This window comes from Hakea prostrata, chromosome 1 (assembly GCF_041222555.1).
Source record: "Hakea prostrata isolate BN-2017 chromosome 1, UWA_Hpros_2, whole genome shotgun sequence".
Taxonomy (NCBI): domain Eukaryota; kingdom Viridiplantae; phylum Streptophyta; class Magnoliopsida; order Proteales; family Proteaceae; genus Hakea; species Hakea prostrata.
Window position 1 is genome coordinate 1,793,496 of NC_142600.1, and position 25,093 is coordinate 1,818,588.

A 25,093-nucleotide genomic window follows, 5' to 3' on the forward strand; every position below is an offset into this window, starting at 1 on the left:
CACCAATGCTAATAAAATAAGACATCAAATCCTCATTAAACCTTAACCCCAAACCCTAACCACTTATGATAACTTCTAAAGAGGGAGTAAGAATAAATAAAGAAAAAGTAGAGGCGTGTGATATAGATTTCCCCCTAATATATATTATAAGTGACATCAAATTGTTTACAGAGTTGGGATTAATGAATAAAGGGTGGGAGTACCCACATGAGCTAACCAAGAACTTTATATGAATTAAAAAACTTTTCCACTAATATATAGGTATTGGTGCCAAATATCGTGTGTTCCAAGCGACCAAATAAAATTCTTTAATTAATTATTTAATTATTCGAGCGATTATGATTTTCTTAATGTTTTCACCTAACATGTGTTTGACTGAGGATACAATAACACATTTTATGATATCGTTGTCATGCAAATGTGTTCTTTTGAAATGTTGTAGCCTTGTAGGGTTTGAAGTTGAGGGAAGAGTCTTAGATGGTAAAATGTCGTTTTTGTTTTGGGAATATTTGCATTTAATTAAATATTATATTTTTGTTTTCATTTTTGTATGAGGGCATTTTTGCTTTACGTGTTGTCATGCTTCTTGTTCTCAATGAGGTTATAGCAAAGTGTTATTTGAAGTCTTGAAGGAGATAACTTGGGCATGATTGTGCTTTGCTCCTCAACAACTGAGTTTCCTTAAAGAAAAAAAGGAAATTAAAAGGAAATTAAAAAAAGGAAATCCAATGGGCTTTTTTCACCCAGCCAAAAAAAGGAAATTAAAAAAATTTATATTCTGTTAAAAAAAAAAAGAAAAAGAAAATTTGTTTTCTCATCCTAACCGAAGAACATAAAAAAGGTGCTTTTCTTAGTATGCATGAACAGAAACAGGAAAAGTATCGATTCAGACAACTCCAAATTTCATTTCCCTCTGCTACCAAATTTGAAGTTTCAATTGTAAACCACCCGTGGAGTGAAGATGCTTCAAGGTCCACACACCTACTTGTTAGTTGTTACAACTTACAAGGTGACAATCCCTTGTCGCCAACTTTCAAACGCTTCTAAAAATCTCGGGAGAAACGCTAGCATTTTTTTTTGTTTTTTTGTTTTGGGTTTTTCCTCCCTCCAAGACAACAATTATTCTATGCCGAAACGAAGCTTTACCTGAATCTGGCATTCAATTCTTTTTGCTGAAACCAAACCAAAATCAAATCCACCTTTGGCCCTCGCTTCCTTCTTTTCTCAGTCATTTGAGGATGCATTACCGTCACACTCTCTTTGTTCTTGATTTCAGAGCTTGAGTTTTTAAATGAATCCAGACGGTTTATTTGGCTAAATCTTGGACCGAACAACAGTGATTTGTTTTAAAAGAGATGAAAAAGGGAAGTCGTCTTTCATTTTATTGGAAGCGGAATGGGTTGAGGCCTCTAATCGTGAACTTTCTGCTTGTTACTTTCTTGTTTTTCTTGGTGGTGGCTCTAGGACCTGGAAGGTCTTGGTTTGGGAACTCTCAGACCCATAGCCAGCTATTAGAACTTCCGAAGTTGCCGAGTTTCGCTTACTTGATTTCTGGAACCAAGGGAGATGGACAACGATTGAAACGAGTTTTGCAGGCGGTTTATCACCCTCGGAATTATTATCTGTTGCATCTTGATCTTGAGACTTCTCCAACTGAACGTCTTGAGCTAGCCAAGTATGTAAAGTTGGATCCAGTATTTCGGGAGTTCAACAATGTTTGGGTTGTTGGAAAAGCCAACTTGGTAAACTACAAGGGTTCCTCTATGATTGCCTGCACGCTTCATGCCATTGCTATTTTACTGAAGAAGACGGAGGATTGGGATTGGTTCATTAATCTAAGCGCGTCAGATTACCCCCTCATGTCGCAAGATGGTGGGTAAATCGCTTTTGTGTCTGTCTGTGGATTAAGTTGCGCGTAAGGAACTGAGTAGTCTAGCATTTGTTTTTGGTTTGCTCAGAGCCTATTGGATGTTTACTGCTAAGGATCTATGTAGCAGACCCACCCATTAACTGAATTTCTCCTGACTTGCTGGGCCGTGTCTTTTTCATCTCGCATTTTCATTTCCCATCTGATTTCCAGTCCCTCTCTTCTCATCTCTTCATTCCCCTTTTTAGTTAGGGCTCAGTTTACCCTACTTGTGTTTGTTTGCATCCATGTGGTTGACCTCATTAAGTTGGGATGAAGGCTGAGTTTTATGTTGTTGCATGATGAATTGATTAATAGGATGGGTTAACAATTTGCTGGAGTTTGAATCCTTTTTGCATGCATAACTCAGAGTTAGCCCTGTTGTTCGATCCCGATAAAAGTAAAATCATTTCAGATGGATATTGGAAAATTTTCCAGTGAAGGCATCTATGTGGTGTTGATGTGGCCTGTGGGCTACATTGGGTGCTCTTTCCTTCCTGGTGAATGTGGTATGCTAGTTTGAGGTTTGGAAGATGTGTATTCCAGGGGATCTGAGCTCTTAGTGTTTCCCTACCAATAGTGACATTCTATGGTTTTTTTTTTTTGCAAAGCCCAGAAGGATTATTTCCATTCTGCTGCAAATGAAAGGCAGTTGTGTCAAGCTCACTATCGTGATTATAAATTTTCCTTTTACTATTTTCATCTCCATAAGAAAATGTTATGCCATTTTTATCATGCACGTAAACAACCAAACAATGCTTTATTCCCTGTATATGGCAGTATTTACAAACTTTATTAGGATGGCAGGACAGTAGGACTTACTAGCGGCATGATGAACTGTAGTAATATAGAGGTACTTGGTTTTCAGTGGTAGCTTCTGTCAGTCTACTGATCTACAATGCATAATCCCCCTCTTGTTCCCTTTTTGATGCAGACCTTCTTCAAGTTTTTTCTCATTTGCCAAGGGATCTCAACTTTCTTGAACACACGAGTAACATTGGTTGGAAGGAGTAAGCAACTGCTTCATGTCTTTCTTTTTTTCCTTCCTCCTCCTAATTATCTCCACTTGTCAGTTCTGTTGGTTTGGTTTCTTATTGCTCATTGAGGTGGAGAATAAGTTTCCTATTCCTTTTTGTTGATACCATGCAGGAATCAAAGAGCGAGGCCAATTATGATAGATCCAGGATTTTTCCAGTTAAATAAATCTGCTGTATTTTTTGCAAAGGAGAAAAGGGATATGCCTTCTGCTTTCAAGTTATTCATGGGTATATCTTCTGTCTTTCCTTATCTGTTTTTATTTAGTAATGCTAGATTATCATTTATTGTTTGGGTTAAGATGGGTGTCCAATATAATAGGATTCAGAATTTTATAAAATTTGATCTTTAATTCTAGTAAAATGATGAAATTTATAACATAATTTGTGTTTATTGTATGTTTGGCTCTAGAATGTCTAGAATTGGAGAGTCACCAATTAATTGATGTAAAATTTGTATTATTGGCACCATTCTACAAAATGGAAGGAAAAGCAGTTTTCATTCCTCAAAGGTTTTTCTACAACTACAAACCCTCAACAAAATATTCCCGTTCTATATGCATGTCAAAGGACCTTAATTATTATGAGCAGGATTAATTCAATTAACTTGAACATAAGATTCTCTATTTCTACGTGCACCATTTGCATGCTCAAATTGCTAAATTTTGTTTATGTATGTCAGATCAGGTTTTGTAATCGGTTGGGTCAAGATTATTTGACCTTGTCCTGTTTATCATTGGGTTGGAAGAATCCAAACCTAACTTGGTTCAGGTGGCAGCCTCCTGACCCATTGTTAATTACTTAACTTTATCCTGATGCATTAGGTAGTTCAGAAATGCAAAGAGGAAAATTGCATTGGATTCAGATGATGTCAGATATTCAGATTTGGAATTGCATCTGGGACTTCCATTTCCAGTTACAAATTTACAGGCCAACTGGAAAAGAAGAGAAGTTGAAGGATAGGATATCTACTGCTAATGCATCAAGTCAAGGTCCCTCATAGAACACATTTGGTTGAGTTATAGGCAGTGAGCAGTCATTCTGATATGAAAGCTTGATTGTGCCTTGACACTTGAATGTGGAGGTTTGGTTTGGTTTACCACCATTTACTGGGATGGATTCCAGTCAAAAGGGTTCAATCGGCCTTAGGATAAGAGCGGATAGTAGTGAACCCAGTTTCAAGTCAACTCAGCTGATACTTGCCCAGATCAGTTTTCTGTCACCGCAATGGTTATCTAGGCTTGTTCACTGGGTTTTGGAGGTTTGCTTGCCAAGTCAAGTTGGAATGTTGGATTGATACCATCCAGTCCTGATACAATTTGTCTAATGTGGTTGATCTGATCCTGTTCCATTAATAGATATCAGTTCCCCCTTCTTGCTTAATTTATTTTACTTTTGAGGTACTGTCAACCTTTCTTCTGATGCCAGAAATGATGATGGTCTGAAAGATTTCTTCGATTATTTCCGGGATTTTTTTTCCTTTTTTGTTTTCTTAAAATAGTGACTATTAGAACTGTTACAATCCAAGACCCTGTAACAAGCCAAGAATCGAGAAGAGAAGAGACTGTGCAAGAAAAGAAAGAACAGCCTACAATAGGGATTTATTTCTCCCAATCGTGGCTCCTTTATTTATATTATGTTCATTACAAGGAGAATACCTATTTGTCCCTTAGTAAGTGACAGCAGTACAATAGAAAAACAAAACTATAAGCCAGCCTTAAACCACTAAAAGACACAAGGACCAAAAGACCCTGGGTCCAGAATATCGCCACTAGACTTGTAGGATTTTAACAATCCCCCTCAACTTGGAGCATATGAGTCACCCATGCTCAACTTGGTACAATTGAAGTGAAAAAACCAGGAGCGAAAGACCCTTGGTAAACATATTGGCCAACTGATTAGACGAAGATACATAGGAAGTGACAATCAGTTTCTTCATCACAGCAGTTCAAACAAAATGACAATCCACTTCTATGTGTTTGGTGTGTTCATCGAACACCAGTTTACTTGCAATATAGGTAGCAACTTGATCAAAGAACATCTTCTTCAGCGAACTCATAAAGAATCCCAACTCAAGAAGTAAAAAACTAAGCCACATGAGCTTGGTAGTCACTGTCTGGGCCATGGCTCTGTACTCAGCTTCAGCACTCGACCTTGCAATAGTATTCTGCTTTTTACTCCACCATGCGACAAGATTTCCTCCAACAAAGGTACAATTTCCAGTAGTAGATCGTTGATCATTGGTAGATCATGCCGAATTTGCATTAGAAAAAGCTACTAAATCCATACGTCTCTTGGGACGATAAATTAGCCCCTTGCTTGGAGAACCCTTAAGATATCAGGGTACACAAACTACAAAATCCCAATGAGCTCTCCTAGGAGCCTACATAAACCGGCTCAGAAATCCAAAATCAAAGATAATCATGGGTCTTGTAACAATATATAAATCAATTTCCTAATCAGACTCCAGTCTCATGTAACAATAGACATCATCTAATAATTCCCCATCATCAACCCCAAGCATCTAGTGAGGATCCAATGGGATATCAATTAGTTTTGAAGCAAGCATGCAATGTCAAATAGAAGATCCAACGTATTTGCGTTGACATAGGCTAATTCCTTTCTTGTTGCGAACTACCTCTATCCCAAGGAAATATTGAAGATCCACTAGGTACTTAGTTTGGAAACGTGTGTTCGTAATTTGGACATGCCAGCTCTGTCATTTCTAGAGATAATTATATCTTCAACTATAATAACAACCTTGTCCTCTTAACAGTTAACAAATATAAAGTGATCCAAGAAACATTGTGAAAACCGTAAGTGGGGGTAACAGTAATGAATTTCTCAAAGTATGCCTTCAGTGATTGTTTGAGCCCATATGTAGCTTTATGCGGCTTGCCCACCGGATGTTGATTCTCTCCCTGAGCAACATATCCTGGAGGTTGCTCTATTTAAATCTTCTCATGAAGATCCTCATACAAGAAGTCATTTTTAATATCCAATTGAAGTAAGGGCCAATCAAAGTTGACAAAAAGAGAAAGAATTAGCCAACTGAATTCAATTGGGATATAAGGGAAGAAGTCTTGAAATAATCAACCTCATGAGCGTAACCTTTGGCAACCAACTGCGCTTTGAGCCATTCAACAGTGCCGCTAGAAAGATACTTGATGGTGTAACACCCAACAACACTTAACCACATCCTTACTGTGGTAAGCCAACCAAAGTCCATGTGTTTTGGGAAGTCAAGGCGTCCATTACCACATACATGACAGACTTCCAATTAGGGTTCTGAAAGGGGCATGGAGTGATGATTAGGGATAGTAAATGTGGAAAGAGAGCAGCAAGGTTATGTACATCGGGAAATCACAAATAGAAACATAGTGATCAATAGGGTAAATGAAATTGGAAAGCAAGGTGTTAGGTTCCATACTATTCCACAACCAAATCATGATAATTGCATTATGCCATTATCCTTGGACCAACTATCATAATTTTTGTCCTTGGTAGAAGGTGTAGGATTCTTAACAAGGGATAACTTCCCATGGCCAAAATGTCGGCACGGATAGCTTGTGCCCTCAAAAGGTAATTAGTACTTGCCCTGAAGTTTAACTGAGGTGATCTGAATATTCAGATGCTGAGAAGAAAGGTAGGGTGTCCGAAGAGGCAGTAGGGGGTCTCCGGGGCCATGATAAATTATTAAACCTGGAACCATAACAAATAGTCCAGTCAGTCGACAATAATACATAGTAGGGCAGCACCAAACAGAGATGTACTACTTATTGGAAGAGAAACAGAGGCTACAGCAGTAATACAGTAAAAAATAATTCTCCAAGGATCTATATCACATAATATAGTTGATACTTGATAGTACCAGCAGGAACATAAAACAGAAGCAGCAGAACCCAAAAAATAATCACCCAAAATAGTTGACTGTAGCAGCATGAACATATAACACCATTAGCACCCTGAAACAGTCAAAAGTAGCAGCAGGAGCATATAACAGCGGTAGCAGAATTTTTAGAAGGTAAAGAACCCAGCAAAGCAGGGCAGCTTCAGGTGTATTAAATATTCAAAGCAATAAAAGTAGTAGCAGCAGCAGCATATGTGCGAAAACTCACCCAAATCATACTCCACAAAAGAGAAACAGCCCAGAGATACAAAGATGACAGATTGAACCTCAAACCAGTAGCAGAATTTGCACAAAAACACTGCAGTATAATTCTTGATCTGTATTAGGTAGGCGGCAGTACTGAGTCATGATCTCCAGGTGGTTTATGGCACCAGTAGCATGTATTTTAGTCCTTCATAAGTCGTAGAAGAAGGATACAAGTCACATAAGATAGGCAGTAATTGACTAATATAATTCGATATAGAAAATCATCCTCTAGTAGTCTCTCTATTGCTCATTTAGTTTTGCTTCTCGAATTTCCAAAATCAAGCACCTAACCTCTCCGGCGAAAATGTCCACTCCCCTATATCCCTAACCTCTCTGGTGAAAATGTCTTTCAACTCTCCTCACCTCGCCACCCCCAGCACCTTCCCCCTCCTTCCCTGCCCCAGCACCCCTCCTCTAGCCTGCATACTCCACCTGACAACCCACCCCTTATCACCACCAACAAGTCCTCCGCTTCCCCTGCTACTTGGAAGTCTCTCTTCCACACCTCCTCCTCCAACCCCTCTGCAGATGACTATAACCTCTCCTTCCCCCCCCCCCCTAATAACCCCATCCCTATGGTCTGCTGCCCCTCTTCTTCTACTGAACCCAGCATCACTCTCTGGAGACAAGCTGTCCTTGACCAATTTCTTGGCCCTTGCCCCCCCCTTGGTATCGTAATACTTAACTCTCCAATCAATGGAAAGCTCAAGGAGCTATGGAAACTTACTTGCTAGACTCTAGGATTTTCCTTTTCAAATTTGACTCAGTTGCGTGCAAATGCAAAGCTCTTAAAGTTTCCCCATGGGGTGTCGGTAAGTCCCCTATCTTCCTCAAATCATGGGAGCCATCCACACCTCTTTGAAGAATTGACTTTGGCTCTCCCCTCTTTGGATTAATCTTTTTGGACTTCCTTTGGAATTTTGGAATTGAGAGTGCCTTAGTCGACTTGGTTCTGCTGTTGGTCGCCCGCTACGAACGGATCAAAAGACTCTCAAATTGGAACCCCCCTCCTATGCTCGTCTCTGCGTGGATATCCCTGCCTCTAAACCTCTTCCTCCTTGCATTTGTATTGAAGATGAATAGGGTCTATGCTATAATCAAATCATAGCATACGACTGGGTTCCTGACAAGTGGGAAATGTGCTTATGTTTTGGTCAAGTTGCCAAAGCCTGCAATAGACCTCTGCAACATATTTGTCTCTGGCTCTAACCACGGCCACTGCTACCGCTTATCGCTCTCCGTCACCATCGCCTGACTACCACTGCTTTGAAGATTGTTTGCCAACCTCGACAAATAGCTCCACTGCTCTTCCGCCTCCTGCTGTTGCTCAAAGTTCATCGCCGTCGCCACCGCCACCGCCACCGTTGCCTGCTGCTTTGATTCCATCTACTACTCACCAAATTACTGCAAGTCGTCAACTTGAGAGCCAATTGATGTCCGCACCCCCTTCTAATCTAGTTCCAATCCTGGCTTTTGGATCAACGGAGATGATCTCTTTGGACGTTGATGCATTTGCCTCTCCTCTGATAAAGTCACCCTCGGCCAAACCTGTTGGCGAAAGAAGAAGAAAAAACATGGCTGTACCTCTATCGATCCTGCCACTTTGAAGCCAGCTCCTGCTCCTGATCCTTGGAAAGTTGCTGCAACAACTGTTCCTCCTGCATATGATTTCACTGAAAATGACTCCTTTAAGGTCACCTCTCTCGCTGGCTCCGAAGGTAAGTTCCATCCTTCTTGGTTGTTGCGTAGCTCTGAGGACCTGGGTTTTCAAGCTCCCTAGGGAAATTCCCCTTCTTATGCTCTCCCGACTGACGTTGAAATCTCTGCCAACTTGCTACCTACCTTTTTTGAAAACCACCTCCTGCACAACCCTTCTAACCCTGCTAACCTTGCTCTTCCCTCAACCAACACAACAAACCTCAACCACACACCCATTTCACCAACCTTGTGTGGGCCCCATTGTATGTGACTGCTTTCCCAAATCACATTTGGATTCCCGTATTAGGCCTCACACCCCTTTGCATCCTAAGGGGCCTCCTTCTCTAGGCCCAATCTCCTACCCCTTTACCCGCACTAAACCAACCCAAAAAAAAAAAAAATTCTTTGAATCTCTCCCCCCACCCCTCCCAGCCCACCCGAACCCAACTTCCACCTGAAACTATCCTAGACTCTTTTAACCACCACCACCACCTCCCAAGACGATAATAACTGCACCCCAAACCTGTCTACTACCTTTGAACCCCCTTCCCTTGGCTCTGGCTCCACCATTGACCCCAACATCTTTGAAACTCCCTCCCCCTGGAATCCCTCCATGCATGAGACTCCCCCCTCCCCCTTATTCATTGATAATTTGGATAATTTTGTGCTTCATGATGATGCTGCCCCCCCCCCCCCCCCAAGTTGCTCTTTAGCTGCCCCTACCCCGATTGTTTTGAATGATTGATATCTTAATTTGGAATGTCAGGGGTCTTAATGCCCTTGCAAAGCAAGCTGAAGTAAAAAATTCTATCCACACTTCAAAAGCCTCATTTTGTGCACTTTTTGAGACCCATGTTCAGAGTGATGATGCCCATTGGATTGCCACTCTATTGCCCCCTCTTGGTCCTTCCTCTCCAACTCTAACCTCTCCTCTAACGGTCTCATTTGGATCTTATGGGACCCGTCTAAATTCCTTGTTTCCCTATTATCTTTCTCTCCCCAATTCATGCACCTTAGTCTCTCTTCCCCCTCGGGCTCCCCTTTCTTCCTTACCATCATTTACGATTTTAACCGTGCTCCGGACTGAGCCCTCTCTTTAGGTTAGTATCCGCTCCATCTCCTCCTCCACTGTAGGCCTTCCTTGGGGTATTGGAGGTGACTTCAACTCCGTTCGTTTTTCGCATGAGAGAGTTGGAGGCCGGTTGCCGGTTGCCGGACCCATTGGCTATTGAAGCTTTCAATTCTTGTATAGACAATGCGGGCTTGTTTGATCTTCGTTGGTTTGGCCATCATCTCACTTGGCAAAACCATAGGGTTGGAGACACTCGCATTGCCTCCAAGCTTGATCGCTTCATGGCAAATGAGTCATGGCTTGCTCGTTTTCCTTCTTCCCATGCTTTCTTCTCTCCTCCGCTTCTCTCAAACTACTCCCCCTATCATCTTCACATTCTTGATCCCCCCTCCTTTGGTCCCAAGCCCTTCAAATTTTTTGACATGTGGACCAAAGAAACTTCATTCCTCACCGCTATCCAATCTGCCTGGAGTCAGCCGGTCCATTGCCACTCTCTCCCCCATATTGCTTTTGCTTGTAAGCTAAAAAATACCAAAATTGCCCTCCGTGCTTGGAATTCCTCCACCGTGGGAAACATCTCCTTGAGAGTCTCCAGCTGTGGTTTTGACCTCTCTAGGGTCCAGTCTCTCCTTCAAAATGACAATCTTAACCCTTCATTGGCTGAGATGGAGAATTCCCTCTTGATTGAGCTCTCATCCTTCCTCTCTCAAGAGGAGAGCTTCTTCAGGCAAAAATCCCGAATAAAGTGGCTAGAGCTTGGAGACACTAACACTGCATACTTCCACCAACCTTTCAAAGCTCACCGGCAATTTCAACTCAATCCCCTATTTGTTTTCTAGTAGTGGCTCTTGGATCTGCAACCCCTCTAGAATCAAATCTGAAGTCATCTCCTTTTTCTCCAATCTTCTATCCCCGCCTTGCTCTCTCCCTCCTTGCCCCCCTCTCCCCCATTCCATCCTCAACAACTTTGTGAACCCCTCGCTTTTTTATTCCCTCTGCTCCATCCCCACTTCGGAGGAAATCATTTATGCCATTCTATCCCACAAAGCCAACCGAGCCCTAAACCACTAAAGGACATAGAACTAACACAACTGATAATAATAATACCTATTTTGCACTTGATAACTGACAACAGAACAATAGAACTAACACAACTGTAAACCAGCCCTAAACCACTAAAGGACTAGGACCAAAAGGCCCGGGAGTCCAGAATATCGCCACTAGACCTCTTGGATTTTAACAAGAATGTTTTAGGATCTAACAACAGATAATGTGGCATCTTCTCTGCAAACTACAATGTCTAGGCCAGTTCTGAAGTAAAGGGGTTTGGCTACATGGATCCTTTCAAACAAGTCAGTGAAAACTGAGATCCCACAAAAAGGCTAAAGGGTCTGAAGACTAAAAATGAAGAAATGAGATGAGAAAAGTAAGAAATAAAAATGAAAAATGAAAGTAAGAGGAAATGGTATGGCATAGGAAATTGGGAAAGTTTCAGCCAGATGGCATCAACAACCTGGATTATTTCACTCAAATAGCTCTGTCTGACATTATGCTTGGCACAAGACCTAGATTATGTATGTCGTTCTTCACAATTTCACCTACAGTCATTTCAGGCCTGCCTTGGCTCTTTAGCTCGCGTGGTGCTTCTTAGTGGTGCATCCCAGGCCTTCATTTCCCCAACCACCTCGTAAATCATTCTTGGAGCTCGTCTCTGATGGGGCAACCCCCCAAATCAGCTTCAAATTTTCTATTCCTCACTTTATCTTTTCTGGTAATGCCTTACATCTATCTTAATATCCCCATCTCTGCAACACATATTGCTTTATTATTTGTGCAAAGTTGTAGGTGTATTACCCAGTTTCATTTTTCTGCCATTTTTTATTTAATTGATCCTTTTTTTGATGGTCCCATTTAATTTCTAAGCTGTTTAAATGTGTGTTTTGTGACACCTTTCTCTTTGAGTTCATCGTTGGGAACTCTTAGATCCCCCCTCCCTAAGAGTCTCACTCAATTCTGGTCCAATCTCCCCCCGCACCCCATAGACCAAGACCGCACCATTTGTTTGCCTTTCCCTTCAGCTTCCTTCTCCTTCGCTGTGTGGAGCCTTGTCTGCCCCTCCTCTCCCTCTGTTCGTTGGCACCCCATGGTTCAGTTTAGAGGCAACATCCCTGCCATGCATTCACCTCCTGGAGAGCCTTCACCTGTTGCCTCCCCACCCTGTCCTTTCTTGCTCGCCAGCATCTTAATGTCATCCCCAATTGTATACTTTGTTGGAACAACCCCGAAGATGTAGACCACCTGTTCTTCCTTTGCCCTTTTTCTCGCTCCTTGTGGCAAAATCCATTATATCCATTTGGCCTCGCTCTAGGAATTCCTATGGTTTCTTTAAGGATTGGGTTTGGTTCTTGAGACATTATGCAGGCCCCACCATCTGTAACATGGTAAAAAAAGTCGGGGTTCAATGTGTTGATATCTCACCTGTGGTGGAAGTGAAATATAAGAAGGTGAACTTCCAATTCTAGACCGGTGGACGTGATTGGGAGAGCCATCTGCTTTGATGTTTCTTCTAGGCTACAGTCCCTTCCCCACCCCCTAGTGCAGATACCCCAAGGAACAAGACTATTGTTGTCTCCTGGGGTTTAGGTTCCTCGCTCTTGCCTATTAGTAGGCTGTGATTGCTTCTCTCTCCTCCCTTGTATATTCTTTTCCCCCTTTTGGAGCTTTTGGTTAATGATTGTTTCATTCATCCGAACAAAAAGTTCCAATTTTTAACTTAATTATGATCTAGATACATTGTGTGTGTTAGGATAAGGGTTGTGACTCATCCTTACATGGCATTCTCTATTTGTAATCCTTTACACTATCTATAAATAACGGTTGTCTCTGTCAGTCTATTATATCAGTCTCTACTTCTCAACTGAACTTTTACACCTGACTTCCCCATTTTTGGGGTGGGCAACTTCTGAGCCTGACTTGAAATCTGACTTGTAATGCTTATATAAACAGTGAAACCATAATTCCTTCTTCAAAAATAAAGAATGGCCAGAGACTTTGACTTTTGAAAGGAATTGATTGCTTAATGTTATGAGAATCGGTCTTCTGGTGAAGAAAGTGAAGCATGAGTAGAGTCCCTTGGGGAGAGAGAGGGGGGGGGGGTGACTTTCCTAGGCAGCCTTACCCCAGCAATTTGCTGAGAGACTGTTTTGGTGTCTTGCCCTCAGGCTACAACTCTCGTTCATCAAACATTGTGCCAGGCCCACCTCTTGAAACATAAGTACCACACTTTTACTTAATTAAGTACAAAAGTTCCAGCACTTCCGTTAAGCTTATTTAATGTAATATAAGTATCTAAGATAATTGAGCAGCCTAGTACATATTGTTAACACATCTTAGGGGAATAACTTAAAATTATTCTATAACAGCAGTGGTTATAGAGAAAAAGTATTTGAGAACGATTTGGTCCAAGTCTCAGCATGATGTGTGATTTTCAATTTCTGACCTAACCAAATTTCAGAAATGGTATGGACTGTAGCTACTGTAGTGGGCTCCTCTTGGCCCTTTGACTCTGTAAGATATATACATCATTCAGCCATTTGTTTTATTCTTATTCATTGAAGTAGTGGTTATTTTATTATTCCACTGAGTTGGCACAAGTGTTAAATCATATGAAATGATGTGATTCTTTGGTTTTAGGAAATGTTCAATCCTTTTTCCCCCCAAGTGAAATATTGTTTCTCAGCTGTCTTAATGGTAGTTTATTTCCTTGTATATAGGCATGCTGAACTTCCAAGATCCCTAAAATTTAGACAGTTATATTGGTTTTGTTAAACTTGTATGCAACCACAAACCATTTATTTGTTTCCTTTTTGGGTGCCGAGTATTGGACTATTGGTTAGGAAAGAATAAGTTGGTATTTTGGCAAGTAAATATGAGATTCATCTGAATATTTGGCAATGATGCTTGAGTTATGGTCAGGATTTGTCTTGCATTTGTATGTTCTTAGCTTCCAGTCTTGCTTAGCAGATAGGGTGAGACTTGTGCCTCCTAATACAAGTCCTATCTGGCTCAGCTCAACCCGTTGCCCTCAGTTCGGTGGGTTTTTTAGAGACTGGGCTGGCTAAGGCTTGGAACCAACCAAATGAAAGGCCAATTTGGGCTAGGATTGTTACCTCACAAGTCACAATTCAACCTTTTATGCTTGTAAGTTTGTGAGTTATTGCTTGTAGGTTATATGGTAATTGGGAGAGGTAAACTGAATCAAGTTCAATATGATTCAGAATATCATGGCAGTTGTTAATTATGTAACATGATTTGGATGGTTTTCCAACTTATTGTGACTTGGTATTTCTGTGTCGTAATATGTCTTGGAGTTGAGTTGAGTCTTTTCTCTTATTTTAGTTCTTGGTCCCCTTTTTACCCCCTGCCTGCCGGGGGGGGGGGGGACTGCTATGTATATTAACTATTGGTCCCTACTTGGTTCCATCTCCCCCATCTTGTCCCTTTTCTTTTGTTACTGATTCTACTAGTGAGGGTGATTTTAAGATTAGAAGATCCCAATGTGAAGTTAGCTGCTAGGTTAGGATTTAGGTTATGCATAATTTGATTGGGTATGTGAAGAAACCAACCCGACCTTACTATCTCAGCTGGAGTATACATATATCAAACGAAGGCTCCGACTTGGACCAGTAAGAATAGACATTAAAAGCAACACCAATCTTGAATTGCAGTTGCAGATGCCAGTAGCAAAGAAAAGAGAGAGAGAAGCATTTCTGAATAGGGATTGATATTTCTTGCCCCCAACCTGACCGTGCCCCCATGCCCCCCACTCACATGAATGTGGGGTCCATATCGAGTCGGGCAGTGTGGACCCTTCAGATATGTATTGAATCGACTAAAAGTCAGATATGGTTTTCAATTTTAGAACTACTTTTGGACTCCAAATTTAAACCTTGCTTGACCATCTTGAACTGAATTATATCATTACTTACCAAATCTGTACTCAATGAGACTCTTGCCTGTAATATATATTTTTTTTGTGAATAAATTTACACAAATTTGAATACTGTTTTAACATAAACAATTTAATTAACCATAGACCATAGTAACTTTATTCTTGGCTATTTGGCTCACTGAGTGAACGCGGTTTTTTATTTTATTTTATTCATTAGAAAAGAAACTTTTTTATTAACCTCTCAGTCCATTTCTTATCCGTCGGGTCCAAGAACTGCTTCAACTGCCTTCTGCCTTGTTCAAAAAATCATTGTAATCCCTTCTACTATCTATAAATAATGGTTGTCTCTGTCAATCTATTATCTCAGTCTCTACTTCTCAACTGAACTTTTACACCTGACTTCCCCATTTTTGGGGTGTGCAACTTCTGATCCTGACTTGAAATCTGACTTGTAATGCTTATATAAACAGTGAAACCATAATTCCTTCTCCAAAAATAAAGAATGGCAGAGTGAAGAGACTTTGACTTTTGAAAGGAATTGATTGCTTGATGTTATGAGAATCGGTCTTTTGGTGAAGAAAGTGAAGCATGAGTAGAGTCCCTTGGGGAACCGGGGGGGGGGGGGGTGACTTTCCCAGGCAGCCTTACCCCAGCAATTTGGTGTCTTGTCCTCAGGCTACAACTCTCGTCCATCAAGCATTGTGCCAGGCTCGCCTCTTGAAACATAAGTACGACACTTTTACTTAATTAACTACAAAAGTTCCAACACTTCCGTTAAGCTTATTTAATGTAATATAAGTATCTAAGATAATTGAGCAGCCTAGTAGATATTGTTAACACATCTTAGGGGAATAACTTAAAATTATTCTATAACAGCAGTGGTTGTAGAGAAAAGGTATTTGAGAATGATTTGGTCCAAGTCTCAGCATGATGTGCGATTTTCAATTTCTGACCTAAGTACCTAACCAAATTTCAGAAATGGTATGGACTAAAGCTACTGTATTGGGCTCCTCTTGGCCCTTTGACTCTGTAAGATATATACATCACTCAGCCATTGTTTTATTTTTATTCATTGAAGTTGTGGTTATTTATTATTCTGCTGAGTTGGCACAAGTGTTAAATCATATGAAATGATGTGATCCTTTGGTTTTAGGAAATGTTCCATCCTTTTTCCCCCCAAGTGAAATATTGTTTCTCAGCTGTCTTAATAGTAGTTCATTTCCTTGTATATAGGCATGCAGAACTTCCAAGATCCCTAAAATTTAGACAGTTATATTGGTTTTGTTAAACTTGTATGCAACCACAAACTGTTTATTTGTTTCCTTTGTTGGGTTCCGGGTATTGGACTATTGGTTAGGTTGGAATAAGTTGGTATTTTGGCATGTAAATATGAGATTTTCATCTGAATATTTGGCAATGATGCTTGAGTTATGGTCAGGATTTGTCTTGCATTTGTGTGTTCTTGGCTTCCAGTTTTGCTTAGCAGATGGGGTGCGAATTGTTCCGTCCTAATACAAGTCCTATCTGGCTCAGCTCAACCCATTGCCCTCAGTTCGGTGGGTTTTTCTGAGCCTGAGCTGGCTAAGGCTTGGAACCAACCAAATGAAGGCCAATTTGGGCTAGGATTGTTACCTCACAAGTCACAACTCAACCTTTTATGCTTGTAAGTTTGTGAATTATTGCTTGTAGGTTATATGGTAATTGGGAGAGGCAAACTGAATCAAGTTCAATATGATTCAGAATATCATGGCAGTTGTTAATTATGTAAAGTTGAGTCTTTTCTCTTATTTTAGTTCTTGGTCCCCTTTTTATGTCCCCCCCCCGGGGGGGGAGGACTGTTAGGTATATCTCGTTCCTTTTCTTTTGTTTACTGATTCTAGTAGTCAGGGTGATTTTAAGATTAGGAAATGCCAATGTGAAGTTAGCTGCTAGGTTAGGACTTAGGTTATGCATAATTTGATTGGGTATGTGAAGAAATCAACCTGACCTTACTATCTCAGCTGGAGTATACATATATCAAATGAAGGCTCCAACTTGGACCAGTAAGAATAGACATTAAAAGTAACACCAATCTTGAATAGCAGTTGCAGATACCAGTAACAGAGAAAAGAGAGAGAGAGAAGCATTCCTGAGTAGGGATTGATATTTCTTGCCCCCAACCTGACCGTGCCCCCATGCCCCCCACTCACATGAATGTGGGATCCACACTGTGTCAGGTATGCCATATTAAGTTGGGCAGTGTGGACCCTACACTCATGTGATTGTTGGGGCATGGGGGCATGGTCAGTTGGGGATAGATGATTTGGATGCCCTGAATAGGTTAGAGTGCATCAAGTAATTTGTACTTCTTTGAGTATCCTTAACCCAAACTTGTCTGAAATATTGAATATTTGCAGGTTCGGCATGGGTTGTACTGACAAGATCATTCCTGGAATTTTGTGTGTGGGGCTGGGATAACCTCCCTCGAACCCTACTCATGTACTATACAAATACCCTGTCATCCCCGGAGGGCTACTTTCATACTGTCATTTGTAATTCCAAGGACTATCAGAACACAACGGTTAACCATGACTTGCACTTTATAAGGTGGGATAATCCTCCAAGGCAGCATCCAATCACCCTAACGTTTGAACATTTTGATGAGATGGTCCGGAGTGGGGCTCCCTTTGGACGTAAATTCAAGAAGGATCACCCGATTTTAGACAGAATTGATTGGAAGCTCTTGAAGAGATCAGATGGCCGGTTTACACCAGGGGGTTGGTGCATGGGGAGTTCTTTTCTGGGTAGAGATCCCTGTGCGATTTATAAGAGCCCTGACATTATCAAACCCACTGTCAGTGTCAAGAGGCTAGAGAAACTATTAGTGAAGCTTCTTGATCCTGAAACTTTCAGGCATAGACAATGTAAATAGATGTATATGATCAAATTTGCATTCATCTTATTGCTTTATTGTAAGTTGCCACAGCTCTAGCCAGGTTTACAGGATACTCAAGACAGACCCTGTATCAAACAACTGCAGCATTTTTGCAGATTTTGTGATGCAATGAAACAAGAGTTGGTTGTTGCTAACAGCGTCTCTCACAGTAGGAAATCTTTCTGTTTTTCAAACATGATGCAAGTATTGGAACAGTATTGAGAGCATGATATTTTTCCTGGTCAAATGTGAGATAGCAAATACAGCACGGGAGTAAAAATGAACATGCGTGGTACGTAGATGTGATGGTCAATGGGGGGGTACTTAATTACTGACTTTGCATGCACGGATTTCAGATTACAGGGATGAGGGATTATCTTTAGTGATCAATACTGTGACAAGGTTATACACAAGTGACAGGTACAAGCTGTTAGGTGAGGAGCTACGTGTGGAAAGGTTAGTAGAAAAATGACTTAGTAGAAAAATGACAAGTGTGATGACTCTTTGGTGCACCGAGGAGAATCTTGGTGTTTTGGTTGATCTATGTTGATGTGGTATAGTGTTAATGTTTTATATTAAGGAGATATTACTAATATAGGTGCTGCCGAATGGGTGACGTGCAAACCCAACACCTCCACCTCCCCCATGGCCCAAGGCTCAACTAACCATTGGTAAGAATATTGTTAGTGTTACTTCTCCCATTATCAGCCATGCATGCCCTGATGATTTGATTTGACATGTGGCTAATCCAATGGCTAGGAATAGATCAAAAGTTCAATTAACATGATTGAGTCAGAAGAAGGCATTCAAATTTACAAAAACCCACCCCCTGGGATACATGGATTCACAATATGAAGCCAAATAACCAGGCTCGATCGAAAAACGAGACTTTGCTAGAGTTTAAACCCCAGGGCCCAGGCGTATTTGTTTCGTGCTGCACTCGCTAATTTCCTCTGACACGGCAATCGAAGATGGAAGACGGAAGATTCCCTTGATACAGAGTCATTTTGCATTTGCTTCTCAAATCAAAACCCTAGTGAAATGGAATTATTCTGTGGCCCCTGCCATTTTCCTTTCGTTGCATTAATATTGCAGCTTCAATTTCGTTGATGAAAGCTTTATTTCACAAAAGAATTTGCAGAGCAACACCACCTATCGATCATGATTTAGGGGATTTGATGCCCTTCCATGCACCTCAACACCTGACCCGATATATTACTCCCATGGACACGGTGTCTCTTCCCATCCCCTAGTTGCCTTGCAGTTTCCTAGAGGATCAGGTATGTATATATATTAGGGATAATTACTGTTGCCTTCCTGTAGTTTGATTTTATTACTAATAAAACTTTGTTATATATATATATATATATATATATTTGTTGCAGGTGATTTGCTGAAGACGAATCCGCTATTGTAGGGATAAGGACAAGGTCAATTAGATGCATCTTGGCTTGATCAATCAAGGATGGTCAAGGCTGGATTGAGCTTAGTTCGATCAGGGATAAGAATCCTAGGCCTTAAATTAGATTAGATTAGATTAATAATAGATTTAGCTAGGAAGATTCAATGCTGAAATTGGGTTTGGAAGAGCCTAGCCCAGTCTGTTCTTATTGTAACCCTTCAGATATGTATTGGATCCACTGAAAGTCAAGTCAGATATGGTTTTCAATTTTAAAACTACTTTTGGACTTCAAATTTAAAGCTTACTTCACCATCTTGAACTGAACTAGGATCATAACTTACCAAATCAGTAATCAATGAGAGACCAGGAGTTACCAAAAAAAATACACCAAAATTATTTTTCTCACACTAATCAAATATTTAAAAAAAATGGGTTAAGTCAAGAAGTCAGGTTTTGTGTCTTGGCATGGGTGAGACTTGAGAGATCAAGAATCACTTGCCTAGAACACTAATCTTCTAAATCTAACACCAAAGAATGTGAGCTGACCTTAACATATTGGACATTGATAAAAAAACTTCCAAAAAATTGTCAAAATATATCCATGTCGAGTTAACTGATTTGGATGAACGTGTTGTACTCTTGAATTTGTAGGGATCAAAAATGCAAAAGAGTGGCTAGATAAAATTTGACAACGCCGCCAATCGAGAAGTCCTAAATACGTGTTTTACACGCGAGACTTGGAAGAAAGTTTCACATTGTCCCTCTTTAATGCATAATAGTAAGGGATTTATTCTCCCCAAAAAATTAGCCAAAGATCAAAATAATGTCTTCTATGATTGGAAATCTTTTTCACGCCAGCAAACAAAATGCATTGTTCTTTTCTCCTCAAAAAAAAAAAGAAAAAAGAAACTGCATTGTTGTGTGCCAATAAATCTGAATTTTAAAAAGCCTTTTAAATTTGTACAATATTATACTAGATCTGCTAGCAAATTTGCATAGCCTTAGGTGGAGTTGTGCTTCAATGTTGTGCAATTAATGTACAATACTGAGCTGTTTACGATTGAGATTTAAAATAGTGTTCAAGATTCGATCTCAACCAGCAATTTTTTTTTTGGGTTTCAATGAACAAAGTTCAAGAAACTAACAAAAGAAAAAAGAAAACAGAAAATTCAAAACGGACAATTATCTTTTTTTTTTGTTAAACATATTTTTAATTAGCAAAAGAGTAAGAAAAACCCAAGACATCCTGATTACAAGTTTCAAGAAGCTAAGGAACGGAATTAGACCAGACAGTCCTACTTGCCATGGACCAGGCCTTCCTTGCTAGGGAATCGGCTACAGAATTAGCCCACCTAGAGACATATTGAACCGACCAAATTGGTTCAAGAGAAAACAACATTCTCACATCCTCTACCACACGAATAGCATCCAACACAAGGGGAAGAAACGGGTCTACCGCGACTCTGCAAAGGGTAAACGGACAATTATCACGACTGTAGACAGTTCATGCTGCGAATTAATTACACAACACTATAACCAAACGCCCGTTAGGTGTCTCTGAAAATTTTCAAAACTTTGCCAGCAAAGTGAGAAAAAACATTTTGACCGAAAAAATGAAAAGAAATGGCCATGGAAGTTTCGAGATTCAGGAAATCGGGAATCTAGACCAATGGAGGAGCGTCACAAGCCAACTAATTCGCAAAAGCGAAGTCTTAAACGATTTCCATCTGACGGTCAGGATCTTTTAGAAGAATGTTCTCGAAACCCTGTTAGGATTATATATTCCTTATACCTCCACCTCTTCCTCTTGCGAATCATTTGAAACCATCAGTCAATAGTTCTTCGGTTGTTTTCTTCTCTTCTTTAGCTCTCTTAGCGCTTCTCTTCTGCAAGAATTTTGATTGAGATTTTAGTTGCCTTCTTCTGGTTCGCATTCGTGTTTTGCGAAGCAGTGAAAAATGGCCGGCAAGGGTGAGGGTCCTGCTATCGGAATCGATCTGGGGACTACATACTCGTGTGTCGGAGTTTGGCAACACGATCGTGTCGAAATTATAGCCAACGATCAGGGAAACCGTACTACTCCATCTTATGTTGCCTTCACTGATACTGAGCGTCTGATCGGAGATGCCGCCAAGAACCAGGTTGCGATGAACCCAATCAATACCGTCTTTGGTGAGTAATGCTCATTCTAAGTTCATTAATGTCTGCTGTAGCTTCTATATCGTGAAGTGATTTTCTACTTCGACGGCGTCTGAGATCTTGTGTTGGTGTCTGATCTGAACGGAATCTTGTGTTGAGATTTTTTTTTTTTGGGCAAGGCCCTTTGGGATAGGGATAGGGATATTACATATGCCATCGGTAGGAGGTGAACCCATGACCTCTCCACTGAGAAGTCAAGTTTCTAACCATCCTACGACTCCTCCTCCATTGTGTCGAGATCTTTGTTCTTTGTTTTGATCTACAGTGGGTACGATTGTACTAATGTTCTTTAATTCAGATCTAGATCTCTCCTAGAAAATAATCCACTGTTTCGTTGACTATTGGGGATTTTTTTTATCGACATTATCGGAGCCACTTTGTGTATTTTTTGATTCACACGTGTATTTGAAAATTTTGGTTTTTGTTCCTTACCCTGTTGTGTCTGGTATTCTGCAGATGCAAAGCGATTAATTGGTAGAAGGTTCAGTGACTCCTCAGTTCAGGGTGATATTAAGCATTGGCCTTTCAAGGTCATTGCTGGTTCTGGTGACAAGCCTATGATAGTTGTTACTTACAAGGGTGAGGAGAAACAATTTGCTGCTGAGGAGATCTCCTCCATGGTTTTGACGAAGATGCGTGAGATTGCAGAGGCATACCTTGGTTCTTCAATTAAGAATGCCGTTGTTACCGTTCCCGCATACTTCAATGACTCCCAGCGTCAGGCTACCAAGGATGCTGGAGTTATTGCTGGTCTCAACGTCATGCGAATCATCAACGAGCCTACTGCTGCTGCCATTGCTTATGGTCTTGACAAGAAGGCTACTAGTGTGGGTGAGAAGAATGTGCTCATCTTTGACCTAGGTGGTGGCACTTTCGACGTCTCCTTGCTCACCATTGAAGAGGGTATATTTGAAGTGAAGGCTACAGCTGGGGATACCCACCTTGGAGGGGAAGACTTTGATAACAGAATGGTGAACCACTTTGTTCAGGAATTCAAGAGGAAGCACAAGAAAGATATCACCGGCAACCCCAGAGCTCTTAGGAGGCTGAGGACATCATGTGAGAGGGCAAAGAGAACTCTTTCGTCCACTGCTCAAACTACCATTGAGATAGATTCATTGTTCGAGGGTATCGATTTTTACTCCACCATTACCCGTGCTAGATTTGAGGAGCTGAACATGGATCTCTTCAGGAAATGTATGGAGCCTGTTGAGAAGTGTTTAAGAGATGCCAAGATGGACAAGAGCACTGTTCACGATGTCGTGCTTGTTGGTGGGTCTACCAGGATTCCCAAGGTGCAGCAGCTATTGCAAGACTTCTTCAATGGTAAGGAGCTCTGCAAGAGCATTAACCCTGATGAAGCTGTCGCTTATGGAGCTGCTGTACAAGCTGCAATTCTTAGCGGTGAGGGAAACGAGAAAGTGCAGGACCTTCTCCTCTTGGATGTTACCCCTCTCTCCCTTGGTTTGGAAACCGCAGGAGGTGTCATGACTGTCTTGATTCCAAGGAACACTACAATCCCAACCAAGAAGGAGCAAGTGTTCTCCACCTACTCCGACAACCAACCCGGCGTGTTGATTCAGGTCTATGAAGGTGAGAGAACGAGGACCAGAGACAACAATTTGCTTGGAAAATTCGAGCTATCTGGCATTCCACCGGCTCCCAGAGGTGTCCCCCAAATTACAGTTTGCTTTGATATCGATGCCAACGGTATCCTCAACGTCTCTGCCGAAGACAAGACCACCGGGCAGAAGAACAAGATTACCATCACCAACGACAAGGGTAGGTTGTCAAAGGAGGAGATTGAGAAGATGGTCCAGGAAGCAGAACAGTACAAATCAGAGGATGAGGAACACAAGAAGAAGGTGGAAGCAAAGAATTCTTTGGAGAACTATGCTTACAACATGAGAAACACAATAAAGGATGAAAAGATTGGTGCCAAGCTGACTGCAGGCGACAAGAAGAAGATTGAAGATGCAATTGAACAGGCCATCCAGTGGCTGGACGCAAATCAGCTAGCGGAAGCAGACGAGTTCGAGGACAAGATGAAGGAGTTGGAAGGTATCTGCAACCCCATAATCGCCAAGATGTACCAGGGAGCTGGTCCAGACGGGGAAGCTGCCATGGATGACGATGGTCCTTCAGTCAGTGGTAGCGGTGCTGGCCCCAAAATTGAAGAGGTTGATTAAGCATGAAATCCTTGGTTGATGGAGGACTCTGAAGTCTGATGGGAAAGATGATAAGTTTTTTTTTTTTTTAAATGATATCTTAAATGATATGGTTGTTTCCTAGTTAATGTTTATTGGAATCTCGGGTTCTACTATATAATGTGACGAATTTTTGGTTCCAATTCTTGGGTTTAAATTCCTGAGACACACATTTTATGCGTCGTCATCATATTCCTCGGTTTTGTACCCAAAGGGGAAAAGAAAAAAATCGTATTCGTGGTTGATGCACTGATGTACGAGTACAACAACATAAAACCGAATCGATTTCCCAGAACCACTTTCTTTGTAATTATATAAAATATTCGGAATGCGAGAACAGGGAACGGCACCACGAAAAACAACCAAGGAAAAAGAACCACCAAGAAAAACACCCCCAAAACCAACAGAAGGCACGAGAGCCGGAAACCGCCAACGCACTGGAAGGAAACCCGGAAGGACCACTTATCGGCCTTGGTCTTTCCGTCTTGACCGAGTGAGTTATTAACGCACTCACAAATTGGAAACCGAGTTCAAATGAAACGTTACCGAAAAAAAGAGCTCAAATGAAAAGGAACTTATGTGATCTTCGTCGAGAAAAGGTGGCATATAAATCATACTTAAGCAAGGACTATTACATAGAAATGATTTAACTTCCGGTAAAAATGAGAGAGACGGAGCAGGACTATTACATGATTGAACTTTTAAATTTATGACATCTTCATAAAAAGGTGCTGGTAGAAACCTTTCAATGGTTGGTGCTCAAATAATATTGTTTTGGTGCTTCAGTCAGCGTACAATCCCACAAACGAAATGCAGTTCTTCTCAACCGTGTTTCATTAGCCATCCCAATTATATTTCATGCTCAACTTTTCAGGGTCATTTCTAAAGCTTAATAACAAATTAAAAGGTTGTGCGTGCAATATATTAGATAGATTTAGTTACTCATTCAGATTTGTTTTCTTATTTTATAAATTTTCTTCACATTTGTAAATATTTGTCTAGACTTTCTACTAAAATGAATGTCAAAATTGTTAATTTTAAATCTAACCCTTGTAGATAAAACGTTAAAGATGTCAATAAGGAGTCAAAAAATACTTGTATTTAATCTATATTCATCCCTATCTAAGGAATTTATTTAAAATACTAATTATTCGATAAATATAATTAGCAACAGATATGATATTATCACTATCCATCCAATTTAAAGTCGATCACTTTACCCCTAGTTAAAAGTATAAGGAGGTGACATTCGGTCCAGGGGTGCGGTTGTATGTGCACAAGCCATCACAGAGACTTGACGAACGTTGGAAAATCTTGGATCGATGTGAGGTTGGACGCCCCTGCACCACCACAAGACCCATCAAAGACTTGGAAATTGAATATCTGCCTCGCTGCTCATTGCACTTAGCCTGGGAACCTTCTTTTTTAATATCCCAAAGACAGCACAGCAAATAAGACACAGCAACGAAATCGGAAAAAAACGCCGCAACCCCCACAGCCGCCGCACCCACAGACGAGCCGGAGGCGGAGAGCGCGAGAGCCTCCGCCCCCGCC

At 40.9% G+C, this 25,093-nt stretch overlaps 2 protein-coding genes across 2 annotated transcripts; both read left to right on the forward strand.

Annotated features, from left to right (window-relative positions):
* Nucleotides 1-896: 896 nt before the first annotated feature.
* On the forward strand, nt 897-18,021 carry LOC149026550 (beta-glucuronosyltransferase GlcAT14C-like). Its single transcript, XM_089154097.1, has 4 exons — nt 897-1,872; nt 2,841-2,916; nt 3,056-3,171; nt 17,214-18,021. Exons 1-4 carry the CDS (start codon nt 1,356-1,358, stop codon nt 17,726-17,728), a joined length of 1,224 nt encoding a protein of 407 aa, XP_089010223.1. The 5' UTR covers nt 897-1,355; the 3' UTR covers nt 17,729-18,021.
* Nucleotides 18,022-20,929: 2,908 nt separating this feature from the next.
* LOC149026551 (heat shock cognate 70 kDa protein 2) lies at nt 20,930-23,797 on the forward strand. Its single transcript, XM_089154104.1, has 2 exons — nt 20,930-21,305; nt 21,789-23,797. Exons 1-2 carry the CDS (start codon nt 21,092-21,094, stop codon nt 23,519-23,521), a joined length of 1,947 nt encoding a protein of 648 aa, XP_089010230.1. The 5' UTR covers nt 20,930-21,091; the 3' UTR covers nt 23,522-23,797.
* The last annotated feature ends 1,296 nt before the right edge of the window (nt 23,798-25,093 follow it).

What these genes read in the sequence shown, in the direction of transcription:
- LOC149026551 (XM_089154104.1), top strand. Translation starts at nt 21,092, where the DNA reads ATGGCCGGCAAGGGTGAGGGTCCTGCTATCGGAATCGATCTGGGGACT. An exon ending in CCCAATCAATACCGTCTTTG is followed by an intron (nt 21,306 to 21,788) that starts GTGAGTAATGCT and finishes GGTATTCTGCAG; the next exon opens with ATGCAAAGCGATTAATTGGT.
- LOC149026550 (XM_089154097.1), top strand. Translation starts at nt 1,356, where the DNA reads ATGAAAAAGGGAAGTCGTCTTTCATTTTATTGGAAGCGGAATGGGTTG. An exon ending in AGTAACATTGGTTGGAAGGA is followed by an intron (nt 2,917 to 3,055) that starts GTAAGCAACTGC and finishes GATACCATGCAG; the next exon opens with GAATCAAAGAGCGAGGCCAA. An exon ending in TGCTTTCAAGTTATTCATGG is followed by an intron (nt 3,172 to 17,213) that starts GTATATCTTCTG and finishes GAATATTTGCAG; the next exon opens with GTTCGGCATGGGTTGTACTG.